The sequence below is a fragment of the Schistocerca gregaria genome, chromosome 1, assembly GCF_023897955.1.
Source record: "Schistocerca gregaria isolate iqSchGreg1 chromosome 1, iqSchGreg1.2, whole genome shotgun sequence".
NCBI classification, from domain to species: domain Eukaryota; kingdom Metazoa; phylum Arthropoda; class Insecta; order Orthoptera; family Acrididae; genus Schistocerca; species Schistocerca gregaria.
In genome coordinates this window covers 867,885,931-867,910,050 of record NC_064920.1, presented here as the reverse complement: position 1 = coordinate 867,910,050, position 24,120 = coordinate 867,885,931, and the positions used below count along the sequence as shown (strand labels likewise).

Below are 24,120 nucleotides of genomic sequence, written 5' to 3'. Positions count from 1 at the left end.
TCTTCAAAAGTATTTGAAGATTGGTGGTAAATAAAGAAATTTGTAAAAGGTATTTAAAATTATATACTCACAAGACAGATTTATCAATGAACAATTTCTTGTATTAGATAAGAAAGATAAATAATAGAATCAAATTTTATTTTACAGGCCATATCTCTGTTCAAAGAGCTATTCTTGAAGTGAAGGCATACAGATCCAAATACACAGAGTCAGTAGATGCCTTCTGTGAGGAAGCAATTATCCGTCGAGAACTGTCAGATAATTTTTGCTTTTACAATGACAAGTACGACAGTATTGAGGGAACAAATGCGTGGGCATTGAAGACCCTAAATGATCACAGGTATAACTTTATAATTTTTAGTTGCCTTATCAGTTTCTGTGAATTATTGTTCTGGGGCATACAATTTGATCCTTTGCAGGTATTTTCCAAATACAGATGTGATAAAATTCAACACTGCCTCGATAACTTGTAAATGGTAGATGTGATGGAATGATGTCTTGGAGTTACTGTGTCATCCCACATGACTAGTCATATTTTGGGATAATGCAAGTTAGATATTGCCAAAAACTATCAGATGCTCTTTATGTTTCAGGATGTATGTCTCAGCACTTCAGCAGAGAATCAGTTGGTTGTCAGTGTGCTATGTAAATGTATATATACGAAAATGGTGTAAGTCGAATGTGTTTTACTGTAATGTCTTAGTCTTAACAACAATGTGACAAAGAAAGCAGTGTATGTTAAGCAAATGTTGAAATTAGGCACTAGTGGTAAGAAATATGAATTGAGAATAATTATCCTCTTTGGGAGTAATCCACATGTGTATTTCAGTTGAAGATAAAATCTTCAAATTGTAGGCATTACTGGACCACAGTTCTCAACTACTTAAGAGAGACATAAGTGTCCTAAAAATGTCTGTAACTTCCTATGTATAAAAATGTCTATTCATCACCACACACTTGGATAAGTTAGTTTCCGGGACTAATGAACACTGCAGGCCTTCTAGAATAAAACTTTTATTCTGATGTGGAGCTTATGAACAACTGTAGTAGATAACAACAGAGTTCTGGGCAGGGACTTAAAACTGGATCATAGCCCTCTGTTAACTTAGCCATTCACATAAACAACTGATGTCAAAACAATGAGGGTCCATCAGTATGCAACATGCTTTTGTGAATTCCACAATGGCTCTCTTCGATACTTTCCTCCATTGAGAGCAGGAATATTGGGGGAGGTACTTGTAGAATGAAACTTTGTCAGGCTCTTAGTTGTGGATGGCTAACTGTTGAACAATGAAACAGTTGCATTCCAGTCTGCCAATTTTAATCTGTCAGGAAGTTTCAATTGACATTATTTCTGGAAACGAGACTTCTGTGATTCAAAATAAGAAGGTTCCTATTTCATAACAGAAATGTGACTTCTTTGATTCAGATTAACAAGGTTCCTATTTCATAATGTGTAGTGAAAAGTGTAAGACCCATTCACATTTCCAAGTGCTGAAACTAACACTTAATCTGATGGAGATAAGGGTGTTACTTTTGTGGAACACTGACACTCTTATTCATAATCTGACATAGCAAACAGTTTAGTAGCATAATACTGAAAAGTACTGTACCTGGCTGGAAAAAATGTTCCATATTTTATGAATGTGACAGCCTAAGTTGGTCAGCAGAAATTATAATTAAATGGTTAATAAGAATTAAAAGTCCAAAATGATAAACCTTTGTTTCTTCAGGCAAGAATGTTTAAATTCAGTACTAGATGTCGACTGTTCCCTTCATAATTTCCCATTTATGAAGGTTCCTTGTGGAAAATGACTACCTTTGACTGAATTATGTTTCAGAAAGGACAAGAGGTCATATATATACACTTGTGAAGAATTGGAGAAGTCTTTAACACATGATGATTTATGGAATTCTGCCCAAATTCAGTTAGTGAAGGATGGAAAAATACACGGCTTCATGCGTATGTATTGGGCAAAGAAGATATTAGAATGGACACCATCGCCAGAAGAAGCTTTAAGAATCGCAATTTATTTAAATGATAGATACTCATTGGATGGAGGAGATCCTAATGGATTTGTCGGTTTGTATGCCATATTAATTTTTTTTTTAAATTCCTGCCATCAAAGAAAATTTGTCAGTATTAATGGTTCTGATAGATCAAATTTCAGTGTAACAGAAGTTTCATAAACATCTGTAAGATACTTTAAAATCTATGCCAAGATGCCACTGTACCAGGTGTGCCGGTATGAAATAAGCGTTAAGATACAAATGTGTCGATAGGGAACATTTGTTGTGAACAAGCCTTAATATTTTTTTTTGTTGGGTTGGTATGACATCTGTCAAAGATATTTAGTATACATCAAGTCATGGAACAAACCTCATCATATGTTTCCATCATGTTAACAATGCAAATTTTGTACCAGAAAGTGATGATTTACGGAAAGCATTAATTTTTTGTTTTCATTAAAAAAAAAAAAGAAAAGAAAAGGTGCTGCAGAGTCACCTCGAAATATTGTCGAGGCATATGGTGATCATGCTCTAAAAGAAGCAACCTGCAAAAGATGGTTTCAACGGTTCAGAAATAATGATTTTGATGTAAGAAATGAAGAACATGCAAGACCACCAAAAAAGTTCGAAGACGCTGAATTGCGTAGTAATGGATGAAGATGATACTTTGAGTGAGAAGCAAATGGCAGCAATGCTAAATGCTGCACAACAAACAATTTCTGACCGTTTGAAAGCTATGGGAAAGATTCAAAAGTGTGGAAAATGGGTGCCACATGAATTGAATGAAAGAAAGATGGAAAACTGAAAAACCATTTGTCAAATTTTGTTTCAAAGACATGAAATAAAATCAATTTTACATCGAATTGTTACTGGCGATGAAAAATGGATTTATTTTAAGAATGCTAAATGGGAAAAATCATGGGGTAATCCGGGATAACCATCAACATCGACTGCAAAACCAGATTGATTCGGCAAGTGTGTGTGTTTGGTGGGATCAGAAAGGTGTGGTGTATCATGAGCTTCTAAAACCTGGTGAAACTGTGAATACTAATCATTACAGACAACAAATGATCATTTTGAACTATACATTGATCAAAAAAAGACCAGAAGGGGCCAGAAGACGGCAAAGTAATTTTTTTCTCGACACTGCACCTGCACACAAAGCAAAACTGGTTCACGCTACAATCAAAACACTTGGCTGGGAGCTACTACCCCACCTGCCGTATCCACCAGACTTGACCCCTTCCAACTACCATTTGTTTTCATCGATGGGACGCCCATTGGCTGAGGAACACTTAGATTCCTATGAAGAAGTTGAAAATTGGGTGTCTGATTGGTTTGCTTCAAAAGACGAACATTTCTATTGGTGTGGTGTCCACAAATTGCCAGAAAGGTGGTCAAAATGTGTAGAAAGCAATGGTCAGTACTTTGATTAAAATGTTTTTACTTTTCAATTCAAAATTAGTGTTTCACTTTCACAAAAAAAAGCTCATTTCATACCGGTACAATTAGTAAACTAATCAAAAAATCATACACACCACCCTCATCTCTTTCAGAATTATAGTGTATTTTATTGGAAACCTCTTTATCAATACACACTGGGCAACAGTAGATTTCTGCAAATAACTATCTGTGTAATGGTGTAAAAGTACACATAAATGTTCAGTACAGTACACTGTCTTTCCTATCTTGAACAGAACAGTGCGGCTTATGTGCTCTGTTCTTTCTGTCTGCAAGCTTAGACTGTTTGGTCTGTCAACATGCCTCGGATGAAACAGAACACTTTGAACAACTGGAAATAGGACATTTATATCACAAGACATATACATTAGTATGTTCTGCAGAAATGATTAGCATTTTAACCATGTTGACCTGCAGGTTCATCATCGATATCGCAGCGCAAACACCATCTACTGGTAAAATGTGCCTGCGACACTGCTGCTATTAACCAAAGATAATGTATCAATGTGACTTGAGCAGATGTGCAGGTTGCCTCTGAGGCGTGTGCACGAACAGTACTGACAAATCAGTGAGTTTAAGGTGGCACATTATTGGCATGAGAGAATGTGATGGACCCATCCAGGAAATTCTACTCATGTGGGATGAAGTGTTTCGGCAGTACAACAGCTGTGGCCTTTAAAATGTGATGAGATGGGTCAGTCACACCACCCAGACCACCCCCGAGGAGATCTACACTTCATCTGAATGGCATTGCAGGTCTGATCTGTATCCTTCTCGCCTCTGGAGCAACAGTGTAACACATCATACACTATCAGAGCTGACAGTCCATTGCCGTTTATTATGGTGCGGATTACATGGGTGTCGTTCACTTCTCCGCCTACCTTTGATGAATGTGCACGAACATGCTAGATGGAAATGGTGTATGGAAATGGAATGATGTCACTAGGGTCAGGGATGGCATCATGTAGCATTTTTGGACAAATTCAGGTTCTGTTTGTTTGAAAATGATGGCTGCAATTTGGTTTGCTGTAGAAGGGGGAATGGCATCACATCAACTGCATTCGCACAAGATGTACAGTACCATATCCAAGGCCTTATGGTGTGGGGTGCTATTAAGTACAACAACAAATCACAGTTGGTGCATGTGCAGGGCACTACGACCAGTGTTACCTGCGTGAATCCTTTTGCACAACACCCGAGACGGCATTTTTCAGCTAGACAATGCACAACCACGTGTTGCTGCACGAATACATGCATACTTGGTGTCATAGGATGTCAGCCGTGTGCCCTGGCTCGCCAGATCACCGGACTTGGCACCAGTCGAAAATGTGTGGGATATTGGCAACAGGACATGTGCTGAACTGAGGTGACTGAAATGCTAGTCATTTTTGCAGAGCATACTAATGTACATGTCATGTGAACATGAATGTCCTATCTCTAGTCTTTCAAGATGTTCTGCTTTTTCTGAACAAGTGTGTATTTAACTGTCGAGTGGTACTGGTCTGTAAACACTGCACATCATCTACTTAGCTGATCTAGTATTTAATTTTGTTACTCAATGGCTCTTTCTGTAAGAAAATTTATTCAAAATTGTCAATACAATTTTTAGATAGTGTAGAACTGAGGGAGCAACACAAGGCTAGGGCATCAGATTGTCTATTAAAAAATCTCAGACTGGAAATAATTGTTTTACACATGTCTGAGATGCAATAATTATGTCGTGTAATACTATAGGATTTATTTTAAATCTTTGCAAAAGCTATGTTAAGGATATGCACTCATCAGTTAGGACATTTGTAAATAAGCTACTTGTCCTCATTCACCTAGAATTATATTTCCAAAGTTGGTGGTTGTATTTATTCTTTCCTATGAATTACTTCTTTCTTTTCTTTCTGTGCCACCATTGGAGCTCACTGTACATTTCTGTTTATTTTAGGGTGCATGTGGTCTGTGTGTGGAATACACGATCAAGGATGGCTAGAGAGACCAGTTTTTGGAAAAATACGGTACATGAATTATGAAGGTTGCAAGCGAAAGTTTAATATTGCTGCATATGTAAGTCGTTTTGGAGGAAAAAGTCATAAATATATAAAGAAAGCTTAGGTATTATCCTATCAAAAATAAGTGCCTTGGTATGTATTTTGTTTAATGAAATAACTTTCTCTTTGTAGTTGAGCACATATCAAATTTGTAGGCACAATATAGGGTTCAAAACTTTTTACAGGCACTTTCCAGAAACGACATTTAATTTCTTAAGTTGTGTTCCAAAAACTACAGATACTCAGGGAAGCCATTGTAGTAGTTTTCAAAAAAGATTTACACCCTAATTTGTAGTTGGTTAATCTTTCTGTGTCCAAAGAAAATGTGAATTTGAAACCTCAAAAAGTAATAGAGGTACCTCAGAATGTTGTGTTCCTTCTGACTGTAGTTAGTTGTTTATCCGATTTTGTGTTTGCATGCACTGCCTGGTAAGACTTCGTCTTCAGTATTAATTAAGAGATTAAAAATATTTTAGCTAATTTCCTCAGTCTGTATGGAAGAATTGAATGCCAGTCTATAAGCTATGATTGTAGCATGCTGTTTTCCTAAAGTTGTATGATATGAAATTAGATGTTAATGAATTTTTCATGTTCGTCAAGTGAGCTATTTTTTTTTTCTTCTCTTTTCTTTTAAACTAGGTAATCTGTTGAGTCTCGTATGTTCATAGTTTACAAATTATTTAAACTTTTGTAAAAGTGTTATTCATTTTTAGAAATACAGAAATAATCTCGTTGTCTTTAAGAAGTTCTATTCCTGTTATTAGTTTTCGACTTATTTTTTGTTTTTAAAATTTGAAATTGTAATGTGTAGGTGTATCACTTGTGAAGTGGTGTTGAAGCGTGAGCCATACAAAGTTAATGATTTAAAAAATGCATGATTGATATTTAGAGGGTCTTGCTGTAGAGTGAAATTATTAATTGTAATAGGGTGAACTGATTTAAATACTTTGCAATTCTGTGTGTGTGTGTGTGTGTGTGTGTGTGTGTGTGTGTGTGTGTGTGTGTGCAAATAAATTTCCCAATGGAAAAGGTGTGTTTTGTTCCTTGTATTTTGTTTTTGGTTTGTAATTTTTCTTAACTCTTTAAGTATCAAATATTATATGCCAAAGTTCGTAAATGTCATTAACAGTTGGAACATGTACGATAAAAAGATGTACAAATTGAAACTTCCATGAGCAGAATATTAAGCTTTAGTACATACTGTAGTATCTTATGTTTGTAGTGTTTTTATTTGCATGTAAAGTGATAAGTAATTAAAACCACAATAATGTGAGACTGGTATTAGGCACATGTGTGTTTGTAATATGATCAATGTGTATTACTTTGACTTTGTAATACTTAAATGTTCTTACAAATGGGTATTACATCAATTTTCCTCAGATAGCTACATTTGGAAAAAAAAGTTTGTCTCTGCCAACTTTAAATATTAAGCTACTCAGGGATAAAAAAAAAAAAAAAACAAAGAAAAAAGAAAGAAATTGACAGTGGATAGTGTGGAAGTGCAGGAGTGGCAAATAAATCATTTCTTGCTTTTTTGTAGCGTAATAAATGGAAAATCCAATCTCGTCGCCAAGATGGATGTACCTTGTCACAAAGGTCTGTTGCTGACATCTGTGTTTAACAGTTTAAGTAAATGTCACCTTAGTTATTACTATTGACCAATTTTATTCATTACCTGTGCAGTGACATCCCTTTTTAACCTGTAGTAAAACTTGATGGCTGTAAGTTCATTTATTAATTTTGTGAACTTGGCCATCATTTCAGCTAGTATCTTAGGAAGATGATGATTTTATTTTACTTTCTTCTAATTCTGTGATAGTATTTACTTACATGTCTGGATTAGCAGGCATTAATGTAGCTAACCTCGTTGGATTATTGGATATTTGATGCATGTGTATACATATGTACTAACACAGTCATAGGTGTGGAATGCCGTCCAGCATTTTGTGGCTTTTATAATATTGTAACATTTTATATCTGATGTTCTAATAATACTGTTGTTTTACTTTGAGGATAGTGCATTTAGGTATTAATGTAGCACCACAAAGAAGGCTTTACTCACCACAAAGAGGGTAAATATTATAGAACAATGAAGAACTAACTGCAAACTAAAAGTTAAGAAGAAATAGGTAAAAGATGAGGAGCAAATTTCCAGCGGAAAATAACTGGTCTAGAATTAGGCACAGAAGATAGGGTATTTGAACGTAGGTGATAAGCAAAATAAAATTAGAGAATAGTAATGTGTCAGGTACATTATAATTTCCTTTATCTAAACCTTTTGTGCATCTGGTTTACATCAAATAATGAACATAACTCAGCAAGGAAATTTCACACATCATCTGCATACAGCTCCTATTTTTAAAATTTCATGACACAGAATTTCTGAGAAGCAAGGGTAGACAGTATTCTAAAAAATGTTTTGGCCTTTTTCTTTATCTTAATGTAAATTTGTGAATGACAGTGCTAGTGTTCCGGACATATTTTAACTCTGTTCACCGAGATGTTTGTTATTGCATTTTGTGTTTGTCTATTCATACGGTGGGTTTTTTACTTACTGTTTACTTTCTTCTTCAAGACTCGTAGCAATGAACATATTATGCATGACACACAATTAAGCTACATTAATGTATATTGTTAACTTTGGCCCATATTTCTATGTTGCATAAGAGGAAAGAAATTCTCCGTACAGCAGCTAAATATGTTTATGGTATTTTGCATACCCTTTAGAAGCATTATAGTTTTATTCTCAATTAAAACAATACAAAATTAATTTTGAGTTTGTACTAATGCCTGGACAGAGAACTGTCCCATTGAAAATCACAAAAAGAGTACATTTGCCCTTGAAAGATAGCATATGATTATCCAGGTACGCAAAATAGATTATAAAAGGATGAAACTCTAATGGCCAGAGCCAAAATTATCAGGACAGGCTCATTGCATGAGCCAGTCTGAACTACAAATAATTCCAAGTATCATGTTGACCATGATAGAAATGTTTTGTCTTTTCATTATGTACCATTTTTCAAGAGCATATATATTATTTTGATTATTGCTCATAGAACAGTTCTCAGAATTGGCATTTGTATGTAACTTGAACACCCATTAATGAATTGTTTGCATTGAAAATGAAGATTTAGAGATATGTAACTAACATGCACAGTAGACATATTTAGTAGCCGCATAGTGAATTTTTATTTTTTATACAATAAAAATCGCAGATGTGGGCCTAGTATATTTTTTCTTAGTGTGGAAAAGCTTCATTATCTTTTTGTGTATTTCGCTCTGTTTTGTTCATGTTTTAGAAGTGTGTGCACCAACTAAGCTAGCATTCTTGAGAAATTTCTAGCATAATTGAAAAGCAAACTTGGAGATAAATATTTTATGCCTGCTGTGTTCTAAGCTACTTCACTCTAATAATGCAGGCAGAATTTTCTAAAATTTCCTGAAAGTCAACGCCAGAATATAACAAACACACCCAGTAGTGAATTGCTGAAATTTAGTTACAACAAATATGATGTATCTTATTGCACAGATAATGTAGTAGTGAATGCTTGATTTGATGTGACAGTCATAAGTGAAATCTGAAATTTACTGATTTGTAACCTTTTTCTTTTTTTCTCAATTAAATATAATCAGTAAAATGCATTTTGAAAGCCTCATCCTTGGCTTATAAGTTCGGAAGGTATCATTTGGTTTATAAGCTCATCCCACTAAAAAATCACACGAATAATGTCATACAAAAAGCAATTGAATAAGGAATAATTTGATTTTTACTAAAGAATTAGTTAAAAGAAAAACACAGATTCATTTGTAAGTAAATAGCATATTTCTGAAACTACTTTTATGTTTATTAGTGCATACTTATAGTAGTATTTGGACTTGTTTTAGTTATTATATGAACAATTTCGGGTGATGTGAGCCTGCTCAGGGGGAAAAGAGGTAGTACTAAATTATATTTACGAAAAGACATTTTATTCATTCTAGGATTTATAATGTTTACAAAAAAGGTTTTTTTTTTAATTGCTTAACTTACTTGATATTTGGAAAGTAATAAAATGTCATTCGTGTTGAAGTGAAGAGTAATGTTCTTGGGCTTCATGGTAGAAAATTTTTAAAATATTAAATATCTTTGACCTTTGTGGTGCCTTAATATTATCAAAAATGTTAATTTGCAGCTTTAGGGCTTACCTCACTGATGCTGGTGTGTCCTAAGCATCTTGATTGCATCTTCTAATCTTTCATGTGACTTACGTACCCTAATATGATTTGTAAATGTCAGTATGTCGATATTTTCACCAGTCGGAGAGAAACTGTTATCATACAGCAACTTGTGTGGAAAAATAAATAAAAGGAAAATGTATTGCTGGCCACAAAGACTCAGTAATGACAATACTACACACAGTCACTCGCATTAGCCTTAAAACAATAACAAAGACAATGAAACTGAGCATATGGTTTCAGGTAATAACAGAAGAAGAGAATGGAACAGCTTGCTGTTTAACTAATTGCTGGTTGGGTAGCTCAGTCTTACAAATTCTGCACTTTGATACTACCCACAGTAGGAAGTGGATTTGCCTGTTTTTCCACCTGAACATGTATATTAAAGCAGTTATTATTTATCTGACTAATCTGTTTCTTCCATAAAGCATTTATGCACTATAATATATGGAATGACATGCACGACAGTGCTTGTGATCACACACGCTAAGACTCCCTTGCCCATGGGTAGCAGAGCGGATGGTCACTAGTGGCTTGATGCTCTTTTGATAGTGATGTAAAAATCTTTTTCATTTTGCATAGAACGAGATAAACTCAGATTTAGTACTGGATGAAAGTCGACAATCTATCAGCAGTGCCTCAAGAAGAACTAATATGAGATGAATTTGTGGCCTACAAATTTTGCCAAGATCGTCTGTTCTGGATAGAATAAGAACAGCTGATGTTATTCATTTGAATAACAATGTTTGTTTTTTCTCTAACTTTATCTATAAGAAATATTTGTGGCCTTTCTAGCTGCTGTCCACTCTCTAAGGTTGGAGCAGAGTACTCCACACATACTGTGGGCCTTGATCTACAACAAAAATGTGCATTTGGAAATATATCCAACCTAGACATAAGGCATACAGGTTTTCTAAAGATACATGCACTCAAACACAGCCAAATATGTTATCAAACAACAAAATCATTTGATTTTTGACAATATAAGGTAATTGTATAGATAAAAAATCCGTTCTTCCAGTGGTGGCAGAACACACAAATAAAATCCTCAACCTGTCTGATAAGTCTCCCCTGACCCCGGTTCTGGATGACATTTCCTAGACCTCACCAACCCTTTTCCTTCACCCCTCTTCATTCACCTTAAACACTTTTGCCTGAAGAAGGAGCCACTGGCTCCAAAAGCTTGCCTAATTGTAACTTATTTCATGTATGTGTTCTGCCGCCGCTTGGTGAGTAGATTTTTTTATCTATCCAATTACAAATATTTTATCTGTATGATCTAGGGTAAAAACAACAAAAAGGCTCAACTGCTTTAGTGAATCCAAGTAATGTGGTGCATTGATAAGACATTAGCTCATATTTGGGTGGGTTGGGCTCAGATTCTTGTCCGGCTGTACACATTTAGATTTCCCACATCTTCGGTAAATCACTTAAGGCAAATGCAGTGATGATTCATTAGAAATTGGTGATTTTCTTCCCTATTCTTTCACAATCTGAGCTTGTCCTCTGTGTCTGTTAACATACCTTCCTTTTTTCTAGTTAAATGGAATACATGACACATCCTAATATTGATGTTTTTGGATTATTAAAATGTTTCAAGCTTATATTTATTACCCCATAAAAATTAAAGTTTTGAATTTTTGTTAACAGCTGGCGTAAGGTCAGTGTTAGAACTATAAACTTACACAGTCAAATCCTTAGGAACAGTGTATGCAAGCAAGTATGATCCTGCCTCAAAACTCGTTATTGTGAATAAATAAAAACTATTTCATCTCTATGTGGCTGCTTGCAGATTCCTATGACAACTTCTAACAGCAGCTCTGTTTCCTTATATAATGTCTGTCATGTCAAATCAGCTCTTCCCTTTGAATTTATTGCATTAATTATTTTTAAATTTCTGTGAGGGCAATTGTTAGAATATTAGAGTGAAGTAGCCAGTGGACAAAACAATGTATTTTGATTTCCAAAGCATGCAATGTCATGAACATCAGCAGTAAGTGGAAGTTGGAGCTTGAGAAATCTCCCTTCTCACACCTGTATATTTCTATGGTCTCGAAGTAGGAGTACACAGCTCCACTAATTCAGAGATTCATCTTTCTGTATGTGACAACATTTTTATTGTTTTCTGTTCCATGTTGTGCATGAAGTTAAGACACAAAGCTTTAATTAAAAAAAGGATCTGATCTGTATTGTCTAAACCAGTATATTCCCTCCAATACCAGTTCCAATATTGTATAGTGCAATTTCTTTTCTTTTTAGTGCGCAATTTCTCTGGTGTGGGATTGTATCTTCTGTCAACCGCAATTAATATTGTATAAGTAATGGTCATGAATATGCTAAATTCTTGTGCATATCTGTTTTATAAATCAAGTTACGAAATAACTGGTAATCATATTTCTCACTTTATTATTATATGTAGTACACTGTGTAGTTCTCCTTCCTACCCCTCTGTTAGATTAAAGTACAATATGCAGTATTTTGTATATATTGACATTTTGACCAGCAATATAAATGTGTACTGCATGAATATATTGAAATAAAAGTTTATTCTTCACTTGATTGGTTTTCATTTCTCCAGACACAATAATATTTCTTCTCTATTCAGTCCACTTGGTGTGTCCTCTGCCTCTGGACAATTGTCTTTTTATGTTTTTTGTGTGTATATATTAGATCATTTCAGACATAATACAAGTGGCAAGTTACCGGTAATGGACTTCAGATCACACAGTACTCTGTTGTTCATTCACTTAGATAGCAGTTGTGCGCATTTCAGTCTGTAGCTGACTTTTTAAATTACAGGCAGCATATTTAAGCCCAAGGATAAACAATTGTATTGCAATAATTGTGGCTGTGTTTTTAAGTGTGTAATTGGATGAAATATCGTCAGAGTTTGCAACAAAGTAGGGAAATATATTAAATTTTCACAGATGTGGTTATGGAGAGTCCTGGGTGCAATATAAATAGTGGAAATATGAGGGTAAGGATTTGGTCTACAGTGGAGCCACATAAACTAGACTGAAAATGTTGCTAAGCTTGGAATGGTGTTAGCTTTAGATCTAACATATGCTGTACTAATAAGGAAGAACAAAGGAAGACATGTAAAGAGACACTTCAACAACGCAAGTAGTTTATAATCACAGCTACTTGGCCGTCTACAACAGCCCTATTGTATTTTGCTTACTCAGGCATGGAGTACTGTGTCTCTTCATAGCTTTTGTAGGGCCAAACTGCTGACACCAACTAAATTCTATGAAAACATTCCCAGAGCTTTACGTGTCTTTTACATGGTACAGAAATGCAACACAGCAAACTGAATACATCTAAAAAGATGATGATAATTATGGAGCAGTTGATTAGTGAATTTTAGACCTACATTTATGAAAATATTGAGCAACATAAATCACTATAAAAAACTTCTCTCTTTTTAATTACATCTGATTTAAAATGCAAAATTTTTTGATAAATATCCTATCTTGACAGACCTGAAATACAGAACGAGCACTAAAATATGGGTGGATGACGTGTAGCTGTTAAGTTCGATATTATCAATGTATTTGTCTGTAAGTTATGAAAATGATATTGTTTCTGTTAATTTTCTGTATGCTAATCCTCATGGAATTAATTACCACAGGCATCTGTCATCTTAAAAGTAAGACCCCATGCATCAAAAATAATCTGATGCTTCAAATTTCAGCATATCCATTATCCCATACTAGGTCTAGAACATCGGAAAGTTTGATGAGATACCCACGAAACAGAATGTGGTGCTCTTATCCAGAGACGGTGTTGACAACAATTATATGTATGTTGTTCAGAAGAGAGAGCAGTCTGCACAAGTTGTGCATCATGCTGTTGTTTTCTAGTTAGTTAGCATACTTTCCTTGAAAACACAAAGGTAATCTTGTTTGCTTGTGGTAATTATAGATATAAAAACCAGATTTCCCTGTGTTGTTTTTTCCAGATAATATTTGATACAAATACCAGAGTGCACTGCTGTTAAACATCTGTGACATCATTTATTGTTGTTTTGAACCTGTTGTGAAGATGTTTCCTAGTGAAGAAAGAGTTCTTACTTTAAAAATGTGGTAGGAAGGTTGTTATAATTTAATTATACATGAGTGGCATAATAATTTCAACACCGTTCCACCTGCAAGGAAGGCTGACTACAATTTAGGGAAACATTTTCAGAAAAATAGATCTGCAGAAGATTGCCACAGGCCGTTTCAAGTGACACAACCATAGATACCTATTCAGAGAACCATAGAATTTGGTGGTATCTCATGTCGTGGACTAATTGGGCCTGTGTGGAAAGCCAACTTACGCATTCCAGGACTACAAATAACCTATGAAGACTTCAACTTGCTTTACTTTCAACATGAAGGAGCCCCACTGCATTACACAACTGTGCGAAACTAAATTGATGTATTTGGTGGGTAAGTTATTGGATGGCGAGGAGCAATAGAAATGGCAACCAGATCTTCTGGCTGTATACCAAAGAATTGCATTAAATATAAGTTTATGGTACAAAACCGTAAATAATTCAGGACTCAAAAGAAGCTCCTTACAACTCTTTTGAAGACATTGATTCTATTAAATGACAATGTAAACAAATATACTTAGGCATCCTAAGTCCTCTGATGAAGTGTATCAACAAAGACAGAAAACAGTTTGAGAAAGAATGTTATAAATAATCCTTTAGCATCAATAAAGTGTTCAGTTATTTCAAAATTCCAGTTGTATGGTTTGTATTCGATTAGCTAATATTGGGTAGTGACGTCTGGTCCACTTGGTAAATTTTCAAAATTTCATTTCCGTGTCCCATGCAGGATGTGGAATTACAAAAAAAATAATGATTGTTGTGGAAACTGCTTATTGGATTTTGCTCAAACTTTGTATCTCTTACACATCTACCCATAATTCTACTCTATTTTGTGATCAAATTACAAAATTCTAATAATACCAATATTTAAGGTTACATTGTGAAATTCTTTTGTCTGCTATGAGTACAAGACTATAGAACTAACATTTGACCTTGAGGCAGGGTCGGCAGAGTGGGAGAAGTCTCTCTCTCTCTCTCTCTCTCTCTCTCTCTCTCTCTCTCTCTCTCTAGCTTCTCACTGTTACAGCAGAAGCACTTGCATCCCCTCCCCTGGTGCTAAAAAAATTCACACAAAGTTAAAACATATTTGTGGAAACAGTTCCATTTTGAGATTAATTTGAAACCTGAAGTTCATCAAGATAATTCCTCTTATTCTAATGAAAACATTTTGGAAATTCATCATTTTATGCTATTCAAATATACTTCGGCAACAGCAACAACAACAACAACGACTACTACTACTAGAAGAGACAGCCTTTTATCTTTCTGCTTTTAAAATCATTGGTAACTATAACAGAAAAATTTACTCCCTACGCTGAATACTCATTTTTTTTTTTTTTTCTGAATGTAGGCACTGTGGTTGACGTACTTGTGATTGCATTTTCAAGTACCTTAGGGGCAGGTGAGGAGTCACAGTGGTTGGTGCCCTTTTGAGCATCTGTTTATATATGAAAGCTAATGAGTAGAGATAACTGCAGGCATCTTTTATTATATAGCATGCAGCTGCCTGTACATCTTATCTCCAGTTTCATATTAACAAATAACACTAACCCAGAGCCTACTTGCATTATCTTCATGTAAAGTTATTAACAACATACCTCCTCCAACATGAAGTTAATGGATTGAATATATCAATAACTGACTTCCTCATGTTGTAATTCTGCAATACAGTTAAATTTCTCCCATTAAAAGTATTAGTGAGAAAGAAAGTTCTTATTTATCCATGAACGATGTTAGGACTTTTTATTTTTCTAGCAATTTGCCCTTTAGTCAGACATTATACCATTTTCTTACATTACTACATGATATTGCAGTTACATTAGTGAAATATTTCCTTTACGGTGTGCTTTATAATATCCACATGGTATGTACTAGTTTTGGTTCTAAATTTCATAACATCATAATTGATAAATTCTTTGACAATATACTGGCTCTTTTCATTGTATTATGTTTCATGATGTTTCTTAAATTAACAAGGTTGAGTAACTTCTTTTATTTTTGCATGATTCGGAAAACAGATTAGTTGTTCATGAATGGTGTTTCTTGTCTGTAGGTACGTTGTATGGTCAAGGTCTCTGCTAAAAACTGGTAATTATTATCTTTATAACTTCTCATCTGATATTTGCACATATGATCTCAGTCATCTCTACCTCATTTTGATTTCTCTCTGTACCTATTATTCTGCATTATATGTAAGTATTATGTCTCCTCTTGTTGAATAAGATGGGTAATCAAACACCACTGTTCTCTACTGAAGCACCACACTTTTCTCACTTTTATCAATATTTTTGATATGTACCTGACCACACACACACACACACACACACACACACACACACACACACACAATTCATCATATTGCACCTTTTCATCATACTCCCTATAACTCTGTTAGTAACAAACTCCATTTCGTATTCACTTAAACTTTTTGTGGATTCCTCCTGTTCTAACAACATTTTTACAAAAATAAGTTGTCGCTAACACAGTGCACTTACACACAAATATTAATTCTATTTTCTGTGCCCACACATTATTCTCTCTACTACTGTTACCTTTATTATTACTTAAGTTTTATTTTCAATCAATGCAAAATTCCATCAGTTATTCCTACTGTCAAATTCAGTTCCAAGTTAACATTTCAGATTTTTCTTTTGTACGTAGACACAGCGGCATATAATACTTACGGTACTTGCTAATGATACAAAAAGGGGAGAAAGAATGAAAAAATTCGAAAATTGGAAATCATTTCATTCTTTGGGACTGCACAGTTTATCAAACAGTTTATCAGCGATAGAGTGGCAGATTGCATACAGACTTCTAGTAGCTGTTATAAATATATTTTTCACCCCACTATGCTGTTTTCTTAACTTCCTGCTCATTTTCATTGCTTTTGTTATTGTCTGTTAAGTACCTCCTACTTCATATTAGTCTTTTGGAAGTTTCTATGCTCCCTTGTTATCAATATTCATTGAGCTTCCTTTACTAACGTGTCTGCTCATTTTAAACCAAAGCATTTGACAGTTTTTCCGCCTTTTGTTTGCTCCTAAACTGTTTTCACAACTTCCAGTTGCCCAAGAACAATGCTGTTCCTTTGCCACATTACTATCAAAATCATCATTTCTCTCTGTTTTTCCCAAAAGTTTCTTGCAGATTATTTGTTCCTTTTTTAAAAATTTAGAGTAGATGTACTTTTTCTTCCAATATTGAGATGCACAACATGTCAGAAAAGAAGAACACACAATAAATATTTACAAAATAAGAACAGATATGCTGATGTGCACCACAGACCTCAAATGAAATTGCCATTTTGGACGTGGAATTTGTAAAAAGAAGTGTATTAACATTTAAAAGGATATAAAACTTGTCACCAAATATTAAATATTCAATACACTTAGGTGCATATGATAATTGTTATGTTATTGCAGCCATGCATCATCAGATTTTTATATATAAAAAAAGTAAAAAACATTTTAAAGCACTTATTTACAATGATCACATACTGCACAAAATTTCTACAAAAGTCAGTCTGTGCACGATATTCACATTATTTTATATTATTAACAACATACACACATCAATCAGTTCTGCTAACAAATTCACCAGTGGAGTAGAAGGAATTGACCACCAATAAATCCTTTGGACTCTTCTCCAACTGAACTGTATTATTAGTAAAACTTTTTATGGCAGCAGACATGTTATTGAAAATAGAATGGACACCTTTCTGAACCAAAGTAGGTTACTTTAAATTGTTGTGAAAATTATTCTTATTCCTAGAATTGATTCCAAGAAGTGAGCTGTGAGCATAAAAAAGATACAATTTTAATGACAAATTTCATTAAGGAATAAATGTACTGGGAAGCACTAGTTAGTATTATCTGTTCCTTAAACAGCCCCTTGCAGGACATTCGTGAGTTCACACCACAAATAATTCATATTGCATGTTTTTGGGCTCTGAAAACTTTAGCTTGGATTGGTAAGTTACTCCAGAAAATAATCCTGTACGACATTATGGGATAAAAATAACTTATTATGCTAGCTTTTTTATATTACCTATCTGACAACATTTGCACAGTAAATATAGATTTGTTTAGGCATTTCAGGAGTTCTGTGATATTCTCCTCCCTGTTAAATTTACACTGAAGAGCCAAAGGAACTGGTAGACCTGCCTACATGTAAGGCCCCTCGGAGCATGCAGAACTGCCGCAACACGACGTGGCATGGACTCGACTAATGTCTAAAGTGTTTCTGGAGGGAACTGACACAATGAATCCTGCAGGGCTGTCCGTAAATCTGTAAGAGTACGAGGGGGTGGAGATATCTTTTGAACTGCAGGTGCGAGGCATCCCAGATATGCTCAATAATGTTAATGTCTTGGGAGTTTGGTGACCAGCGGAAATGTTTAAATTCGGAACAGTGTACCAGGAGCCACTCTGTAGCAATTCTGGACATTTGGGGTGTCACATTGTCCTGCTGTAATTGTCCAAGTTTGTAGGAATGCACAATGAACAAAAATGGATGCAGGTGAAAAGACAGGATGCTTACATACGTGTCATCTGTCACACCTGTCAGTCGTATCCAGACGTATCAAGGGTCCCATATCACCCCAACTGCACATGCCCCAAGCCATTATAGAGCCTCCGCAAGCTTGAACAGTCCCCTTCTGACATGCTGGGTTTGTTAGGTTGTCCATCTGCTTGATACAATTGGAAACAAGACTCGTCCGACAAGGCAACATGTTTCCAGTCATCAGCAGCCCAAAGTCGGTGTTGACGGGCCCATGCTTTTTGGTTCAAATGGTTCTGAGCACTATGGGACTTAACATTTTTGGTCATCAGTCCCCTAGAACTTAGAACTACTTAAACCTAACTAACCTAAGGACATCACACAACACCCAGCCATCACGAGGCAGAGAAAATCCCTGACCCCGCCGGGAATCGAACCCGGGCGTGGGAAGTGAGTACGCTACCGCACGACCACGAGATGCAGGCCAGGCTTTTTGTCGTGCAGTCATCAAGGGTACATGAGTGGGGCTTTGGTTCCAAAATCAATTATGTTTCATTGAATGATCACACACTGACACTGGCTGATGGCCCAGCAATGAAATCTGCAACAATTTATGAAAGGGTTGCACTTCTGTCACGTTGAATGATTCTCTTCAGTCATTGTTGGTCCCGTACTTGCAGGATCTTGCAGGATCTTTTTCCGGCCCAATGACGTCAGAGATTTGATGTCTCACTGGATTCCTGATATTCACGGTATACTCTGGGGAAATGGTCGTATGGGAAAATCCCCGTTTCATCGCTTCCTAGGAGATGCTGTGTCCCATCGCTCATGCATCGACTATATCACCATGTTCAAACTCAATTAAATCTTGACAACCTGCTTTTGTAGTGGCAGTAACTGATTCAATAACTGTGCCAGACATTTGTCTTATTTAGGTGTTGCTGATGGCAGCCAGAAACCTTTTACAAGTTCTGAACAGCACGTAGTATGTTTTTAAGGCATAGTGACACAGATTGCTAGGAACCATTTCTTAACACCCATCAAAATTTCATTAGCCGACCTTTCTAAGACTGTACTTGACTTAATATTTATTGCAATGTTTGTATCATATGCAAACAAATTAAACTTGGCATCTGGTGATGTTACTGATGGAAGGTCATGGATATACACAATAAAAAGGAATCATGGGGAGACACCACGCATGATTGGTTCCCAGTTGGATGATGCCTTATAGCTTACTATGCGTGTCTTTCCTATTCACACTCTTTGTTTTCTGTCAGAGATATAGGACCTGAACTGTTTTGCAGCATTTCCTGGTACAGCGTAATATTCTTATTTACTTAGGGTCGCGTAATATTCTTATTTACTTAGGGTCGGTTGTACAGTTTCCAGTTAAGCTCTGTTGTTTGAATAGCTTGTGAAACATGTACAAACCTAAATAATGCGAGATAAGTTAACCAGAGATTTTTAAAGTGGTTAGCGAGTTTAACCGGCGAATAAGTTTACAAGAGAGTGGAAATAGTGACACGTGCAGACAGTTATTACAAGATTTTGGCTGAAATGTTCATGAGAAGGGGGAATGAGAAGAAAGTGAGATGATGCAGATTCTGAATTTATATCCACATTTTACTTATCAATGGAAGCTATACTTCAATTTTTTAAACTTGTATGTAGAAAACTGGAGCATATGATGAACAGGCAAGATAATTTCTCCTTCTTTTATGCAATACTATTTATTTGTAGTAATATGCATTTAATTTCCGAACCCTGTGAATTATTTCATGTTGTTATGTAGATCAGGCACTTTCAAATGATGATTTGTGCAAAAATTGTCTTGTTTATCTGGTGTATGTTACAATTACTGCAGTAGTGGAAAGGACTGTTTCATTTTATTGAGCAGTGCCACAGTAGAATTAACCAAACCAAACCACACCTGTTTTGTGTACTATTTGTATTAACAGCTTTTTCTGTAATAGAGAAAAATTGATTTTTCATGTTGCAAAGCATTTTGATGAAACAGTAGTGTCCCAGTTTCATCAACCACAGACATCAATAGCAAAAATATTGTTCCACTCGGTTTTCCATTGGGAATGCCCCGTTTTATAAACACTGCAGCAATGTCAGAACAACTCTCCATCAGTGAAAATATTAGGATCACAGGCCCATTAATGATTCAGAGCAACGACATTGTCTCCCATATACCATTATGCACTGAAGCCCGTGAACTATTACTGCTTACTCAGGCTAAGTTTAAGAGGAAAGTTAGCATTTTTTATGGTGATGCATCTCCAGCTTTAGAACTTAGCTGTTGTGTTTTTCAAATATTAGTATTATTCAGTAAGTCTACCCATGTTTATCATAATATAATAGCTATGCGTGTATGTTATAAGAGCAGAACAGGAATCTGGTTATTAAACTGCATAGTTGTAGCATGTGGAAGGAGTGCGTGGAATGCTATGTTTTTAACTTTCCTTGGGTATCAAGTTATTTTCAGTATTCTCCCTTATGTCAAATTTTAGCTAGTGGAAGATAACTTAAACTGAAATATATTGTACTTGTGTGAAGTATCATTGTTCTGAAACTCATTGGCTTTTTATGGCTGTTTAATGGAACAAAGTTCGATTGTACACTAATGTCCCGAGTTTACCCAGCCACATCGATATCAGAAAATATTTTTCACTTGTACCTCATGTTAGGGCAATAACTTTCCATCTTTTAGTGAATGCTTCAGAGCAACAAAGCTGTCCACCACCCAGTATTCCATAAACATATGTAAATGATTTGTGCTTATTCAAGCTAAGTTTAACGAAGTAAAATTAATAGCAAAGTCAGATTTTTTTAAGAAAGCTGTACCAGATAGCTGTTGTATTTCTCAGTTATTAGTATTATCCACATAAAAACATCATCAATATTTGCTGCAAAGTAATTGCTATTTTGTGTTATGAGAACATAGGTACTTGTCATTCAGTTAACAGGAATCATTAGCTATTAAATCTAAATAAATATAACAGCGGAAGTAGTGGCTGGCAAGTTATGTCTTTAAATTTCTTATGAATTGTCTAATGTCATTTTCTTTCTTTCAGAAATGGGTGATGTCTTTCTGTCCATTTGAGAATTCATTGGTATTGGCATGGGGACAGCCAGCAGGATTGTTCAAAGGATGTGTATGATACTGGGCAAAATGCACAAGAGACAGTTTAAAAAAAAAAAAAAAAAAAATTCAGTTCTCTGGTGTAATTAAATGAAATTAAAATAAACAAATGTGTGTGGGTTAATATATTTTTATCATTAAATTATTTGTTTTAATTTTTACTTTCTGACCTAATTTTGAACTTTATGATATTATTATTATTATTATTTTATTTTTATACCAATACATTTCTTCCTCCCTTCTCTAGTCTGCATCGACCTGTATTTGAAGCAGCACCATCTGCAGCTGTTCTAATTCTTTTACATTTGAGAATAAGTATTTTTATTCTGAAAGCAAAACTGACAGTTCTAAGGTGAGATGACTGTAGAGAAGAAAGAAGAACACAGAGAAGATTTAAACCTCCAGTTACTTCCCCTTTCTTCACAGATTACATATAGCTGCTAGAGATAATTGCACAAGCCAAATAATGTATGAAATAGTTAATGATTCTCAAACATTTAGGGTGAGATACATGACATAGATATATTTCTACCTCAGGAATACGGAAAAGGTAATGGTTGCTTATTGTAAGTGTCGACGCCTTATTCTTCATATGCTGAAGTGCTAAGCAAACTGGTATTCCAGTACAGACATCTATAAACAGGCAGAATATGGTACTGCAGTTGGCAATGCCTATATAAGATGACAAGTGTCTGGTGCAGTTGTTAGGTCAGTTACTGCTGCTGCAGTGCCAGGTTATCAAGATTTAAGCAAGTTTGAACATGGTGATATAGTCGATGCATGAGCGATGTGATACAGCATCTCTGAGGTAGCGATGAAGTGGGAATTTTCCCGTATGACCCATTTTCCCCGAGTGTACCGTGAATATCAGGAATCCAGTAAAACATCAAATCTTTGACATCACAGTGGCCAGAAAAAGATCCTGCGAGAACGGGACCAACAGTGACTGAAGAGAATTGTTCAACATGACAGAAGTACAACCCTTCCGAAAAATTGCTGCATGTTTCAATGCTGGATTATCAACAAGTGTCAGCATGTGACCCATTCAATGAAACGTTATCGATATGAGCTTTTGGAGCCGAAGGCCCACTCTTGTACCCTTGATGACTGCATGACACAAAGCTTTATGCCTTTCCTAGGACTTTCAACACTGACATTGGAATGTAGATGACTGGAAACATGTTGCATGGTCAGACGAGTCTCATTTCAAATTATATCAAGCGGATGGATATGTGTGGGTACGGACACTAAGTCATGAGTCCATGGACTCTGCATGTCAGCAGGGGACTGTTCAAGGTGGCGTAGGTTCTGTAATGATGTGGGGCATGTGCAGTTGGACTGATATGGGACACCTGATATGTCTAGATACAACTCATGAGGTAGGTATCGCATAATGTGATGAACATGTCATCAGGCAGGAAATTGTGGAGTATCACACGCACTTGGAAATTGGCTAGCAGCTGCATAGGAGATGCTAGGCTAGAGAGTTTCTGGTGTGACAGGTCTGCTAAAGCCTACACCTGTTTAAGCTGTTTCACATGCACTATTGCCTGTTTTTCCAGCAATTTCAATATAAAAACTGTTTGTATCATCTTAAAACACTTGGAATGGCCCTGTGAATGGTGGATGTAGTGTGGGTTTCACTGTTTCTGTAGATAGCATTGCATGAGAACATGTGGAGACTATTTTATGTGCTATGAATTCAGAGGGCAGAGTGAGGGGCTCACTATATGGTATTTCGGCAAGTGGCGTATTGAGGACATCTTTATGTGCCGTTTGAGTTCCCAGGAGGACCCATGGAAGGACACCCATGTTTCTGAGTGGTACACGAGAGCAGCTATCAGTGCCACTGGATTGGGGATGGTAGGTGGTTGTGTGGAACCGGTGGGGGGGGTTTCATGTCTTTGGGGTCTGTTGTCTTTTCTTCTTCAGCTCCAACACTCCAAATCTTCTATTTCATTTCTTACTTCTCATCAGAGTAACAAGCTATCCTTCCTTCTGTCCACATGCATATGTCTCTATTGCTGAGACCTTTCTCATTTACCGTGTCAGCTGTTGTCATTGTTGACTAAAGCCTATTTTATAGGAGGATCCAGGAAGCAAGTCAGCATTTCTGCATTATTAAATAACCATATTTAAACATGAATTGTATATAGACGTATAGTTTCTTGATGTCACATGCATATATATCTATTACTGAATCCTTTCTCATTTGCCGTGTCAGTTTTTGTCTTTGCGACTGCATTTCTACATTATTAAATAACCATATTTAAACATGTATTGTGTATGGATGTATAACCATAGTTTCAAAGATGTCGCATGTATAGATAATTTTTGATATAATTGATATATTACTCACTTATGTTTCATTTTGTTGTGTGTTGGAACCCAAAATGGTGAAGAACCAAACTTCAAGAAATCTAAGTGTAATACTATATTATAAAAAGGTTGAAACATTCTGTGTACTATAAATTAATCAATATTTGTACATGTAGTCCAAGTGGACTCTGTGGAGAATTGTCTTTTAGTCAGCCACAGATGGCGATGTGTGGAGGTGTGATTGTTCAGTATTATGTGTAAATGTTAGTGTAAAGTGCAGAGATTAGTGTAGTGGCACTTGACAATTTTGTACTAATATA

The 24,120-nt window shown here is 35.6% G+C and overlaps 1 protein-coding gene across 7 annotated transcripts in view; it reads left to right on the top strand.

Moving 5' to 3' along the window:
* Positions 1–21,638, top strand: part of LOC126273100 (deoxyribodipyrimidine photo-lyase) — a 102,469-nt gene extending 80,831 nt beyond the window's left edge. For 2 of the 7 annotated variants that reach the window (XM_049976544.1, XM_049976579.1), the window contains exons 8-10: positions 148–340; positions 1,842–2,083; positions 5,408–12,282. In XM_049976544.1, the coding sequence (XP_049832501.1) occupies positions 148–340; positions 1,842–2,083; positions 5,408–5,574 (602 nt within the window). In that variant the 3' untranslated portion in view covers positions 5,575–12,282. Of the gene's footprint in view, positions 1–147; positions 341–1,841; positions 2,084–5,407; positions 12,283–13,916; positions 14,162–15,880; positions 15,916–21,413 lie in introns of those variants that run through there. The other 5 variants (XR_007549305.1, XM_049976554.1, XM_049976563.1 and 2 more) reach the window with 5 other exon arrangements.
* Positions 21,639–24,120: the final 2,482 nt, after the last annotated feature.